The sequence below is a fragment of the Ranitomeya variabilis genome, chromosome 2, assembly GCF_051348905.1.
Source record: "Ranitomeya variabilis isolate aRanVar5 chromosome 2, aRanVar5.hap1, whole genome shotgun sequence".
Classification (NCBI taxonomy): Eukaryota; Metazoa; Chordata; class Amphibia; order Anura; family Dendrobatidae; genus Ranitomeya; species Ranitomeya variabilis.
The window spans coordinates 479,852,043-479,866,901 of record NC_135233.1 but is presented as its reverse complement, the minus strand read 5'-3'; the positions used below and the strand labels follow the sequence as shown (position 1 = coordinate 479,866,901).

General features: G+C 39.3%; 1 protein-coding gene across 1 annotated transcript in view; it reads right to left on the bottom strand.

The window, feature by feature from the left end:
* Positions 1 to 8,483: 8,483 nt before the first annotated feature.
* LOC143803844 (mucin-5B-like) overlaps positions 8,484 to 14,859 on the bottom strand; it is a 119,307-nt gene continuing 112,931 nt past the window's right edge. The window contains exons 37-41 of the mRNA XM_077281609.1: positions 13,966 to 14,070; positions 12,241 to 12,366; positions 11,858 to 11,897; positions 9,448 to 9,571; positions 8,484 to 8,682 (exon numbers count right to left, since the gene is read on the bottom strand). Of these exons, the coding sequence (XP_077137724.1) occupies positions 8,484 to 8,682; positions 9,448 to 9,571; positions 11,858 to 11,897; positions 12,241 to 12,366; positions 13,966 to 14,070 (594 nt within the window). The remainder of the gene's footprint in view (positions 8,683 to 9,447; positions 9,572 to 11,857; positions 11,898 to 12,240; positions 12,367 to 13,965; positions 14,071 to 14,859) is intronic.

The following is a 14,859-nucleotide window of genomic DNA, read 5'->3' as shown; positions in this document are numbered from 1 at the left end:
GGGGGTGGTCCTATCTAGTAGGCCACTCCTCACACTATGGTAAAACTGGGGGTTGGACAGGAAGACAGAGAGAAGTAGCTGGGAAGAGCTAGTGAGAGGACCTGTCAGGGATGGGATCCTGGCAGACTCCTCAGAACAGAACTAACCAGTGCACAACGGGAATACAGTAAAGAAGTATTGGGACCAGAAGGAGTCGTGCTGTTAGACCGAGGCAACATCCTTCTGAGGCGCAAACAGTCGGTGGCCGGAACGCCGAGCAAATAAGAGACTTTAAGTACACTGCAAACCACGGCCGGACAGCTAATTATAGGTTGGCTGTCTCACTTAACACCTAAGCAGACAACGGAGGCAGTTGTGGGAGAGGGGCGACTCTAGGGTCCCGGAAGAACTCCAGGCCTACCCCGTCATACAGGTGCGTCCTACCATATCATCTGGGGGACGGAGAGAACGAACATCAGAGACAGACAGAAACAGTTGTGAGGACTATCCCGGGAGCTCAGCAGGGAAGAACTACAACATCCAGCGCTAGAAGGTAGACACTGATTCCCACCTGTAAAGAGAACTCCTGATGTGCCTTTGGACCGGCCGGTCTCTGACAACCCAGTTAACAGCGCTCTGGACTGAGGTCTCCAAAACCTTCAGTAAAGAGGTAAAGAGACTGCAACCTGGTGTCTTCGTTATTTACCGCAACTTGCACCCCACAACTGCACCATCATCATCACTTATTGCACCGGACGTCCCCCACTGACAGACAGGGCCACGGACCGGGTCTAGCCACCGTGACAACCCCAGGACTGAGACCCAGAGGCCCGGCTCCGGGTACCCCTCGGCCCTGCGGCGGTGTGGGGGCGCTCCAGATAGACAATACATAGATAATAGATAGATCGATAGATGATAGATAGATAGATAGATTGATAGATAGATAGATAGATAGATAGATAGATAGATAGATAGATAGATGATATACTGTATAATAGATAGATAGATAGATAGATAGATAGATAGATAATAAATAAATAGATAGACAATACAAAGATAATAGATGATAGATAGATAGATAGATAGATAGATAGATAGATAGATAGATAGATAGATAGATGATAGATAGATAGATAGATAGATAGATAGATAGATAGATAGATAGATAGATAATAAATAGATAGACAATACATAGATAATAGATAGATGGAAGATACGGTAGATAGATAGATAGATAGATAGATAGATAGATAGATAGATAGATAGATAGATAGATAGATAGATAGATGATATACTGTATAATAGATGGATAAATATATGATGATAGATAGATAATATATAGTTAGATAGATAAATAGATTAATAGATTGATAATAGATAGATAGATAGATAGATAGATAGATAGATAGATAGATAGATAGATAGATAGATACTGTAGATAGATAATTACAAAAAATAAGAGCAGCACAGAAAAACAAATTTAGGGTGCAAAGCCCCTCAGGCATGTACCAAACCTTATTGTAGAAGTCCAAAAAGTCAGAGGCAGCACACCATTATGGATAAAGTTTTGAAGGTGTTCAAGTTTTAATAGCCCATCATGGCCATGATGGGCTATTAAAACTTGAACACCTTCAAAACTTTATCAATAAAGGTGTGCTGCCTCTGATTTTTTGGACAGATAGATAGATAGATAGATAGATAGATAGATAGATAGATAGATAGATAGATAATAAATAGGTGTTCAAGTTTAATAGTCCATCATGGCCATGATGGGCTATTAAACTTGAACACTTTCAAAACCTAATCTACAATGGTGTGCTGCCTCTGATTTTTGGATTTCTATGACAAGGTTTGGTACATGCCTGAGGGGCCTTGCACCCTAATTTAGTTTTTTCTTTTTTGTGCTGCTCTTACTTTTTTGCTGTTAGATAGATAATAGATAGATAGTACAAGAATTAGACACAATTGATAAGTGTGCCCAGTTATTGCTACATTCAACTGATGCCAATGTACAACACTGTGGATTATCTCATGAACCATCTGGTATTAATCTGGAATGTGGTCCAACTCAGTTTGCAGCAGCGATCTGATTTATGCTTTTACTTCAAATATATATACGGTCTACGTATAATTTTGCTGATCTTCACATGTACAGTGTTTTTTGTCATGTAAATAAACCATACCAAGAAGAATCATTTCAGAACTTTTTTCTACTTTTAATGTCACCCATAATATGTACAAATCCATTAAGAAACAAACTAAATTCTTTTTGAGGAGGAAAATAAAAATACAAAAAACTATAAATATGCACATCCTTAAACTAATACTTTGTTGAAGTGCCCTTTGACTTTATGATATTTCAATTTATATTATATTATACACTGCTCAAAAAAATAAAGGGAACACTTAAACAACAGAATATAACTCCAAGTAAATCAAACTTCTGTTAAATCAAACTGTCCACTTAGGAAGCAACACTGATTGACAATCAATTTCACATGCTGTTGTGCAAATGGAATAGACAACAGATGGAAATTATTGGCAATAATCAAGACACACTCAATAAAAGAGTGGTTCTGCAGGTGGGGACCACAGACCACATCTCAGTACCAATGCTTTCTGGCTGATGTTTTGGTCACTTTTGAATATTGGTTGTGCTTTCACACTCATGTTAGCATGAGACGGACTCTACAACCAACACAAGTGGCTCAGGTAGTGCAGCTCATCCAGGATGGCACATCAATGCGAGCTGTGGCAAGAAGGTTTGCTGTGTCTGTCAGTTTAGTGTCCAGAGGCTGGAGGCGCTACCAGGAGACAGGCCAGTGCACCAGAAGACGTGGAGGGGGCCATAGGATGGCAACAACCCAGCAGCAGGACCGCTACCTGAGACTTTGTGCAAGGAGGAACAGGAGGAGCACTGCTAGAGCCCTGCAAAATGACCTCAGCAGGCCACAAATGTGCATGTGTCTGCACAAACGGTTAGAAACCAACTCCATGAGGATGGTCTGAGTGCCCGACGTCCATAGATGGGGCTTGTGCTCACAGCCCAATAAGGTGCAGGACGCTTGGCATTTGCCACAGAACACCAGGATTGGCAAATTCACCACTGGTGCCCTGTGGTCTTCACAGATGAAAGCAGGTTCACACTGAGCACATGTGACAGACATGACTAAGTCTGGAGAAGCCATGGAGAGCAATCTGCCTGCAACATCCTTCATCATGACCAGTTTGGCAGTGGATCAGCAATGGTGTTGGGTGGCATTTCTTTGAAGGGCCGCCCAGCCCTCCATGTGCTCGCCAGAGGTAGCCTGACTGCCATTAGGTACCGAGATGAGATCCTCAGACCCCTTGTGAGACCATATGCTGGTGCGGATGGCTCTGGGTTCCTCCTAATGCAGGACAATGCCAGACCTCATGTGGCTGGAGTGTGTCATCAGTTCCTGAAAGATGAAGGCATTGAAGCTATGGACTGGCCCACCCTTTCCCCAGAGCTGAATCCAATTGAACACATCTTGGACATCATGTCTCACACCATCCACCAACGTCACGTTGCACCACAGACTGTCCATGAGCTGGCGGATGCTTTAGTCCAGGCCTGGGAGGAGATCCCTTAGGAGGCCATCCGCCGCCTCATCAGGAGCATGCTCAGGCTTTGTAGGGAGGTCATACAGGCACGTGGGGGCCATACACACTACTGAGCATCATTTCCTTGTCTTGAGGCATTTTCCCTGAAGTTGAATCAGTCTGTAACTTCATTTTCCACTTTGATTTTGAGCATCATTCCAAATCCAGACCTCCATGGAATATAAGTTGTGATTTATGTTGATCATTTTTAGGTTTTATTGTTCTCAACACATTCCACTATGTAATCAATAAAGATTAACAACTGGAATATTTCATTCAGTGATATCTAGGATGTGGGATTTTAGTGTTCCCTTTTATTTTTTGAGCACTGTATATTATATGACTGCAGACTATAGAAAGGAAGTTTGTGACTCCAAATGGCTGCAGGAAATCTGATGAAAGTACCATGGACTTATTAGAATATGTCACAGTTGTTTCCACGATACGATACAGATATGATGTGAATTCAGCTTCATTATGCCGATGGAGCAGTAGTTTTGTAAGAAGTAACTGAAAGTGCTAATCCCATTTACAAGAATCTAGTGACGTCACAATAGAAGTGTTGATCTATTAACTTCTCTATTATGAAAGCGCAGAACAACTGAAATTAGATTCTTTTTATAATTACACTTATAAAGGACACAGTGTCTATGAGCTGTTCCAGGCAGACCATAGCCAATCATGCCACCATGTCCTTACATAAGATACCTTTAATATACAGAATTATATACCATGGCATGTTTTTGTTAATAATTACAAATAAACCTGTTCGCATCACATTAATTAGGGGACTAAGTGACATATTAATGGGTGTAATGGTCAGTATCAGGCTAATGTAGACAGGTAGAGTTAATGCTGAACTAATCTTTTCGTCAGATTCCAAGTTCTCCTTCAACTCTTATTCTTTTGCAAGTGATGAACAGAGAAATGTCTCGTAATGTCTTCCAGCTAATATCCCATCAACATGTTACAATGTATTATCCAATGAAGTCTGGAGTAAGGATGATAAGTTGTTATGGAGAATATACAGATGACATTGGTGCATTAGGGAGATCCAGATGGAAACACGGAAACTGTGATGGCAAAAGAGCAACTTAAGGAGCAACGGGAAATAAAAAACTCAATGAAACAATGGGGAACCAATAGATCAGAGCTAAATTGCACAGATATATGACAGTGTACCCGCGATATAGTAGAGTTGACCAATGCAGAACTGACCAGAGGTTTAGCATAGTACACCCACAGAGATGACAAAGCTGGGTTGTCACAGAATCCAGTAGAGCAAAGCAAATCAGAGGTATTGTAGAGGTGGGTTTGTCACAGAGATTAGTGTTCCATTATTACAGAGCTGGGCAACTTTATGGTAAGGCTTGATTTGTCACATAGTCTAGTATAATACAGATGGCCAGTGTTGGTTACTGTCACAAGATCAGAGGCAGTCCATGATAGCAGCATAGACTACGATACCTGAATACTTGGGTGGCAGAACACTGGGTGGCTAAAAGGGCTGTATGCCCTGGGAAAGTGAGGCTCTAGATCTGCAGAAGAATAGAAGTAGCTGGTGGTTGCGGGATGAAGATGCAGTGACTGGCTCTGGAACCAAGAGAAGTGATTACCATACGTAACTGCATGATCCCAAACCTAGTACAGGCTCTCTTTAAAATATATGCAGCTAACCACTTGGTGCCATGTGGCATCTTCAAAAGTCTCGTGGAAACTAAATCACCTGCCAGCAGTGGAGTGACTTTAAAGTTGTGGGTCTAATGTAAAATAAGGCAAATCTCAGATAATATGGCTAAAGTTTATGGACCATGGCCACCTTGGATTATGTTTAGACACTCCCCAGACGTAGCTACTTGGTTGAATTAGTGTGAGACCACCCTCCTACTGCATACTTACGCATCTTGTATTTCTTTCCCTTTTTTCCTTTTTTTTCCTTTTCTTCTCATTCAGTTTCTACCCAGAATCAACGATCAAGGAATAGCAATCACTTAGGTGAGGTCACTTATTCCTTCCTTCCTTCCTTCCTTACCTTGCTAATTATTGAAGTCTTGGAAGGATTAGTTATAAGCTCCACTAAAGTATTCATGTGGAAATTTTGGTCAACGGGATTGTTTGTGTTCACCCACTGATAATATTCATGTTAAGAACCCTCTACTTCATCTACTGTTATGATTTATTTGAGAAAATTAATAAACCTTTGATTTACAAAAATCTTCAACAGTACCCCCAACTATCACAGGTTTTTAATAGTAATAATCTTATAGTATGGGTCAAAGTGACCTTTTGGGCCACCCCTAGTCTCCAGGGTGATTGCAATCCCTATACTTATAGTTACACCCCTTCTTTCCAGGGTTTATTTTTTGGGTTAATTCACAAATATCCTACTTTTACTAATATGTCTTTGTGCGCAATGATACCAGCAAAGTTTGAAATTGGATTAAAAATTAATACGCTGATGTTCAGCCTCATGAAACTGCCGTAGTCCATGCTGGTAAAATGTGTCAGCCTTGAGTCCACACTGAAAATCGATATAACTTTTTATTATACAATTATTTACTCAAAACCAGGAAACCTTTCTAGAAGGACATGAAGCTCAATAAAATAATAAAATATATATCTCAAGTGTACAAAATTGGAGGCTCTATGCGACTGTCTACATTTTCATGAAAAAGCCGCCAGATACCGCTTCCCGTTATTCTGTATAATCTGCCCTTTAAAAATGGAACCTCCTTCAGTCATACTTCAGAGTTTTCCTTGATTGCCTTCCACAAACCTCACGTATTATGCAAAGCCATCTCCTGTTGCTATGTTTAACATAAATGTTCAGTAGATGGAATATTTTATCAGCTCCGTCTGTATATTCTGGTGTCACCCATCCATAAAAGCAAACGAGTGAAGCGTGTAATTTTGTGTTGACATAAGATTATACGATGTCCATATCATTTTATTTACGAGACCTGATCTCGTTTGTGCTGGAATGAAGAATTTTCTTTGTGTCTCTGATGTAATAAATGTCTATATGTTGTCCTCTGCCCCTCCCTTGCTTTGTAGTTCGCAGGCGAAACCTGGTTTTGAATTTTTTGACGTGCGTTCCATATTTTTGATGGAGTGAAAAATGTATTGTTAATAATTTATTGGTCTTTGAATAACATCTTAAATAAATAGAAAAGTTACAAGGGTGCAAGCCATGCCAGCTGCTATTTATTCAGTGTTTATAGTGCTAAATTTACCTAGCCACCAGATTATCAGAACTCTTCACATAGGCCAGCGAACATCACAATATCAAAAGAAAAAGATAAGATTTTAACTACTTGGTTTGTAATCCATAATGGGGTTACTGAAAGGCAATATTTAGCGGTGTAACTTAAAGAGGTATTCCCATCTTCAAGATCATTATAATAATAATCATATTACAAATGCCTCCAATTTGAAATGTAGCGTAGTTCTCCTGATTTGCTATGTCGTTTACCCCATGTGCGAGGCATTGTAGTAGCTTAGGTATCCATGGTTATGACTACTCATATAGTGACAGTTAGTTAGTTGTTAGTGGTTGTAACCACAGATTTCTTTAGTTTTCCACTATATAAACACACCTATAATATGAATCCTAAGGGTAAGGTCTTAATGTATAAATAGTATAAACACCAAAAAGAAATTAAATACAGCCCAAAGAAAGATGTAAAACTACAATTTTTGTGAAAAAAAAACATAAAAACAAGTCACAAGTTGACATTCATGTAGAACATTCATTTAATATCTGGAAGAAGTATTTCTATGCTAAACGCGCGTCGGGTTTGGTGGACACTCGGACTGGCGGTATTTACAAGGTAATGAATATGTGTTTTCTTTACTAGGCAGTGTGTTGTATAATGCATACCCACTATTAATTATCTGATATCAATTCTGTGCTCTATAAGGTATATATGAGTGGTATATAATGAGATTTATGTATTTATTACCAGAGTTCTCATTTATATGTTATAGATATATACCTATATGCTGTATATTTATTATCATAAAAAATGAATGTTATACATAACAGGGCGTATTGTGATAGTATTTGCTAGTTAACAATAATTTGCATATGTTTTTAAGCTGTTTATACTTACCTTCCTTGCCATTCTTGTTTGACTAATTGTATTATATATGGTCCGGGCTTTTCATCAATTTGCCTCATCTGTGGTATTTATGGTTTTTAATCATGGATATATTATATTATATCAACTTGTGATTTGTTTTTATGTTTCTTTCAATAAAATTGTAGTTTTATATCTTTTTTAGGGCTGTATTTAAAGTAATTTATTGTTGGTGTTTTTTTTCACTATATAGCCTAATATGTGGTCACTTTTAATAATGGCACTGCAATTTTGTCAATTTATACACAAGTATGTACTCTTATTTCGAGGTCGCAAAAACAGTTGTTTTGGTAACTTTGGAATATTAATGTCTGCTCTTACGAGACTATTTGGCAATGATTTTCCTATTCTATAAGCAAACTTAGAACAATTTCTTAACAAGCTTCCATATTTAGGATCATGCTGTAACAAGCTCCAATATTTCTTAATATAACTCAGGGCGAGAAGTCCACTGGCATATTTTCCTGAAAACGGCAAAAGTTTTGGTGGTTGTAGAGGTTCCAAAGCATAAGCAAAATAATACCTTACACCGTATCTTAAAAAGTAGTTTTCTGCTTTATCGTATGTAAGTGCGTGTTCCATGAAGACTAACTCACCCTAACATATTATATATCAGTTAATCGAGCTTGCACAAAACAAAATATGAAATAAGCGATTTAATATTCAAAATGAAGACATTTCGTAAAGTGGATAGAATTACAGATAATTTTACAATGTTTTTCATCTTTCTTAAAATTATGTTTATGCCAAGATCATTTCTTCCTCCTCTGCTTTCATTGGTTCACATGCTGTATTCACGCAGTCACATTTCTCCACTGCAATGTACTCCTGCTCTACCTGACTCCCATCAGAACATTGAAGCGTGACGTGTTTCTGTCTGGTCTGCACCTCCTGGCAACAGGCACATTTATGGGACATGGCTTTGGCCGATGAAGAGTAACTGAAAAAATAGTTAAATTAATTTTACTTTACTAATCACTCATAAAAGAGAAAGTACAATTTAACAATCACCTGTAACAAGCCCCCACCAATATGTGGTTACTCGCTGAGGTACCATGGGGCTATCTCTACATTGTGTTATCAATAAATCACACCACTTCCCCATACCTTCTGTAATTCCCTTATTTTTATACAATACATTTATATTTTTCCCAGTTATTTTCCATGAAGGCAGATCTTTGTCCTATCCATCTAATAGCTATCGCTTTTCTGGCCATGAAAAGAACCTCATGGTGTAAGATCTCATCATGATGTAACCAGAGCTCCACCTTAAGAGTTGGACACCAAATATAATCAAGAGTAAATTAGAGGGAACTGGTCACCAAACTATGGTCAGTGTGAATCAGGCCAGATTTGCTTTATTGTGAAACACCCTAGCAGAAAGCATAGTTTGAAAAGTCTTCTGCGGACCATTCGACTCAGATGACTATTCCAAGGCAGGTCCCTGGTGGCTTCTCATATGTGTTTGCATAAGGAGAGACATGTCAGTGTAGAGGAGTGAGGTGGGTAGAACCTAATGGAGATCTGCCTTGAACTAATCATCTGAGGCACATAAGCCTTGGCCAACTTATCAAATTACCATATGTTTTCTCCAAAACACCATAGCATTGCAAAGTAAAAAAAATATGGCTGCAATAACACAGAGTGTCCAATTCATGCTGCCCATAAAAACTGGTAATAAAAAACAGATGAACTGTGTTCTTACGTGGAAAATGTTTTACATGACCCAACGCAACGAGACATCTTCACCATGTCTGCTGTGCGACAGTTGTTGTATGACAGATGATCATAGTATTCAAACAGCTTGCAGGACGCTGTCTTTTTGACACCTAGAAGATTAAGTTAACTTTTTAAAGATTTGCATGCCAAGTCAATACAATTCTTTTCCTATTGGTTTTAGATCAGAAATTTATAGTCATTGGTCCATACTTACATAGGCCTCTCTAAGGCCCAGCAATCCACTAGAAATTAATCTGAATAGGAGCTGCAAAATTGACGCCATACAATTAACATAGTGCACAGCAGCATTAAAACAGCATGGCTGTGCACATGTTCTGTTTTATGTTCCTTCTTTTAACCACTTCAAATTTCGGAAACCCTGAAGAAGTTAAAAAAAAGTGATGTGCTCATTCTTCGGTTGGCTTCCACTAGGTAGACGACTGCTCTACACTTCAGAGCATGGCATGAAAGAGTCACCACAAGAACATTGGCTTCACTTGGGAAAACTCGGTGGCTGAGCCAGCCTCTAAATACCGCTATATGCATTTAGTCTTGGTGATACACTTTCAATTCTGGAACAAATTGATTGAGGAAAAGATATCAATGTCTGTTAGGAGTAGACATAGATTTCAGGAAAAAAATTGCACCATTTTCTCCTTTTCTTCATATAAAATCTGGTATAAAGAGATGCTGTACACATCCCTTGAAGGATCTGTGTTGAAATAATGCATTTTCTTGAATTGCACATTTACTGTACTGCATGTCTAGTAATCTGCATTGTCTTGTGATGAAGTTGTATTCTGCCCAGCAACAGATATTTAATAGGGATAGATAGAGTTAATAGTTGGGACTAGCCAGAATGGGAGGAGCTACACAGGAACACAGAACATGAGGCAGATAGGATTCATCATCCAGCAGCAGCAGACCTAAGGTCTGATAGTTGGCAGATCAGCATGTTAATGGATGTTTGCATGGCAGAGGGAGACTCAAAACCCAGATAGTAATATTCTGAGGAGAGGAAAGAAGCAGATGGAAGTCGAATTCCTGAAAGGAGGCCTAAAAGAAGTGAAAGGAAAGACATAGGACAGAGGCTTGGACCAGGATGCACTTCAAGATGTTATGGGGTTATATCTGAGAGGATTCAGAAGGCAAAAGTAAAGGGAAGCAAGAGGAAGAGAATACATATAGCATTGTAGCTACTAAGCGTCTACAGTAGTTTCCATATTACGACACATCCTCTCCTAAGGACACGTTGCTACAGGATGGAGTCTATGACTCTTGTGGACTGGATTTTGCAAGTGCTACTTAGGAGCCATACTGACAAACTCCACTCTGTGGCGTCCTCATTAGTTAGCTGGGAACTGAGAGTAGCTTTAAGGGGCTGCAGCATTACACCTCGACCGATGCGGTCCCCACAAAGGGAGATGGAAGCTCCCAAGATAGTTTCCTGGGCTGTTGTGAGAACAATCGCATGTGAAGGAAAAGTCTACAATTCTGCTTATTGCTAAAGAACCATCCATGATGCTTTGTATCTACTATCTGCTGTACATAGTTCTTACTATATTAATTTTCAATAAAAAGAAGTTTATTTTGGACTATGGTCTCCCTCTCTAATCTCTGTAACATCTGGTCAAATTGCTAAATTTAAGTTTTCTTATATCTGATTTTTTTTTGCAATTTGCTTCAAGCAAATTCAGCAAAATGGAAGCCTTATGGCTCTCATTTTTGTTGAAGTGTAGGGGGCAAGGAAAATGGTTAACAAAAAATCAATACTCACCTCATCACTCATCTGTTCCGGCGCAGTCCACTGTCTGGTGCTTTGCTCCGTGCAACCTTCTCTTTACTAATTTTATGGGCATGACATCCTCTTGGGTTACCTTCACTCTGCGTCAAAGAGTCTGACCAAGGGGTTGACTAGAACTCGAGAATTGCACGTTGTGTTTTCATAATGTGACCCTTAACAAGAGGTCTACTTGGTGCCGGAAGTTAAGATGACGTTGTGCACCGGAGGAAGGATGAAAGAAGAGGCTGGACTGCGGTGAGGACTGGAGTGGCAGGGTAGGTGATTAGCTAGTTGAGTATTATTATTTTATCTTACCCTCTGTGTATTATGCTTTGGGGTCTAGAAAGATCCCAGAGGATAATAAGGAACATTAGATTTGAACCAAATAACTTTGATGCAGATTGATTTTTCCGTCCAAATTCCAACAATCTGCCAAAATTAAATCTTGCAAATTCACTCATCACTACCTGCCATCTCTCCTGGCCTGGAATGTTGGTTTTAGTAACTTCTCTTTTGAGAAGTGTTTTGTATAACTTCTAACATGTATCTTGTGCTTATCTTCATCTACAAAATACTACATAACTTTCCATTGACCATTATTAAAAGTACTTACATACTTTACAGCAGCCATTGGGTAATAGTTTAATGGTTCCCTGCATGAAAAGAAAAGGACATCATGATGCAACATACTATAGAGAATCATAAGAGGATCTTGGGTAGATACATGTGTAGCATATTCATAGCAGCTGAAAAATCCATCCATCCATCCATGTGATTCTCAATAAATTTGGTCCATTTTAGGGCTGTCCATGTGCCAGAAAATAAAATCTACATTAGCCACCAGCTGCCAAGTCCCGCCCATAGATTAGGAAAGTGTCAGGGCTGGCACAAAAATGAAGCAATATTTTACACAAGTGCCACTGGTATACAGGGGACGATCAGTTTCACCCAAAAAGTGTCTTCACCCCACATGAATGCTTAAGTTATCATACTCACAGGTGTGCAGTCATCTTCATTAAAATCGGGGCAAGAGAAGTGTGACGATGATGTGATGAACTGATTATTGATGACAGAACATCTGTACTCGGTGCACTTATTATCAGAAATTATTATTTCATCAGGCTGAGGAAATAAGAATTATAAATTCACATTATATATATTATGGATGACTCATGTTACTATCTGACTTACTGGCAACAGATCCACCAGCTAATGGCAAGTCATTTACAATATATACTGTAACTGTAACTTGATAAAAGAATAGGATTTTCCATTTCAGACTGAACAGTCATTGCACAGTGCTGACCACTAGGTGTCTCACTTATTCACTGCCTGTTGTTAAGTGTAATCAGCTAGGCAGCAGAGACACTGAGTTTGACAGTCGAGAATTGGGGGTTAATGTTTACTTCTCAGTTTCAGCTTTCCGGTCCATTAATATATATAGAGGCTTTTAGTTCAGGGCAAGCAAGCCATTACACAACAGCAGAAGCAATGTATGCTGGGAAGTAAGGAAAAGGAGATTCCTGCAACTATAGTGCCGATAGAATGCTGAAGACGAACTGTCCAGTGAAAAGGAGTGGATGGTAACTTACAGAGCACGAGACTGGAGATATAAGATTCTGGACATATTAGACTGGTATATGCATTTCACATCTGTGGCTTTTAACCTTCCGTATATACAGTATATGATGTAACAAAAGACTCAAGCAAATTGTTTTACATAATGTATGTGATTTTTTTTTTAAATTCTAGATGTTATATTAGATGTATGAAGCTCATAAAACCCTTATAAAAATATTTTATATGAAAAGTAAAAAACTGATTGCTACATGACTCATACATACACAGTGGTATAGCTAACTAGAGGCTGTCCCATCTTATACAGTATACAGCCCAGAGGGATTCCTCCATTCAGGACCCCCTTGCGGTGGGAGACACTACAAACATATTATAATATGTAAAAGTGAATACATGGAGCAAAAAGCAGATACGCTGTAATATTATGATTGGTGCTACCTCCTAGTCGAACTTTTTGAAGCTTGCCGTGGTCATAATACTCTAGTGGTCTCAATGTAACCCCATTAACTTGCATTTGGCTGCAGTTTATATTTATAGTGTTTCAAGGCTAAAGTCTCTGTGGAGCTCCATTCATCCTAGGTGGGATAACCCTTTTTATCAACTAAAGTCCCTAATAAATTTTTATGTACATTCCCCTTCTACCCAGTTAATTCTTCTCTTTTCCACTAGATCTATGACATCACAAGATTAAAAACTGACTAGCTGAATACTTCTAAGCTCTATGTAGAAACAGGAGGTCAATTTTCTCTGCACAAGTCACGAGTCACTGCAAAAGTTCCTGGCAGGGGGAGGAGGAGCAGTTGGGTCAGGAGATGAAAAGGGGAATGATTTATGCAGAGAAAAGAGACTTTCTGTTTCTACATAGAGCAGAGAAAAGAGAAGAATTATCTGGGTAGAAAGGCAAAATGAGCAATTGTAAGTACACAGAGCTATATAATATAATGATTGCAATCTATTAAGAGGATAAAAACTTTGATAGGAGGAGGAGGGCTTCATAATTTAATATTTTCACTGCATATGGTAAAAAAAAACTATACAAGAGGACTAGCCGACATCCACCTAATACTGGGAATACCTTATGCCCAAGAATGATGATGATTATTACAGTAGGTACAGAGAGGTATTTTAGTTATATATACATACTTTAATGAGACGGTAAGAAGAGCTGGAAGCGTTGAGACTCAGGACACAGTGAGTCTGCTCACATCCCCCACAGCAGTGTTTTGTGCCCTTCTTCAGTGCAAAGCCCTGTAAATAAACGAGAAATAAATGTAGCCTGTGGATTTCCTGCCGATTTCACACTTTGCCTTCGTTAAAAGCAGGGCTATCATCAAATATCTTAACCCCATATGGGCAAGTGATCCAGGATTTAAGGAGGTTGTCTCATTTTAATTTTTTCAGGAGCTGGCTAGCCTCCCGGCTTTCTGCTCGCTGGAGGGGCAATGTGCTCCTGTTTGATTGACATTGCTGTTATATGATGAAGCTTAACCTCTAAAGCATTGGAAGAGCCAAGAAGCACTGAAGATGGCCGATTTGGGAGCTAACAGTGCCCTAAACTGCTCCATCTACTGTAGCTTTAAAGCAGCACTATTCATATTTAGCCACCGCAGCTAGTCAGCAGAGATGGCCAGTAACCTAGACAATGAGCAGTAAATAATAAACTAAACAAAACCAAGATTTTAATAAGTAGCATAAGATGCTCATCACTCTCCATCTCTTTATCCTAGGAAAGATGGCATGTTTATTCCCAAGCACAGTACCCAACGATTTTGCACTTAATGGGAATACTGTTGCGGCACCCCAGTGTCCTGGACGTCGCAGTGATGTCATTATCCTTTCAGGGGAGAAGTGATGTCATGTCTGAAGGCAATGAAAGACAGCCACATTCAGGTATCACACACATACAACATGTTCACACTCCAGACCAGAAGGGGGAGCTCTAAGCCTGTTTAGGGTGAACTCCCCTATTTAACATCCTGATCTGGAGGGAAAAGGGTTCAGTTCCTGTCAGGCAGGGAGAAGGAGAGGAGCTCTGCT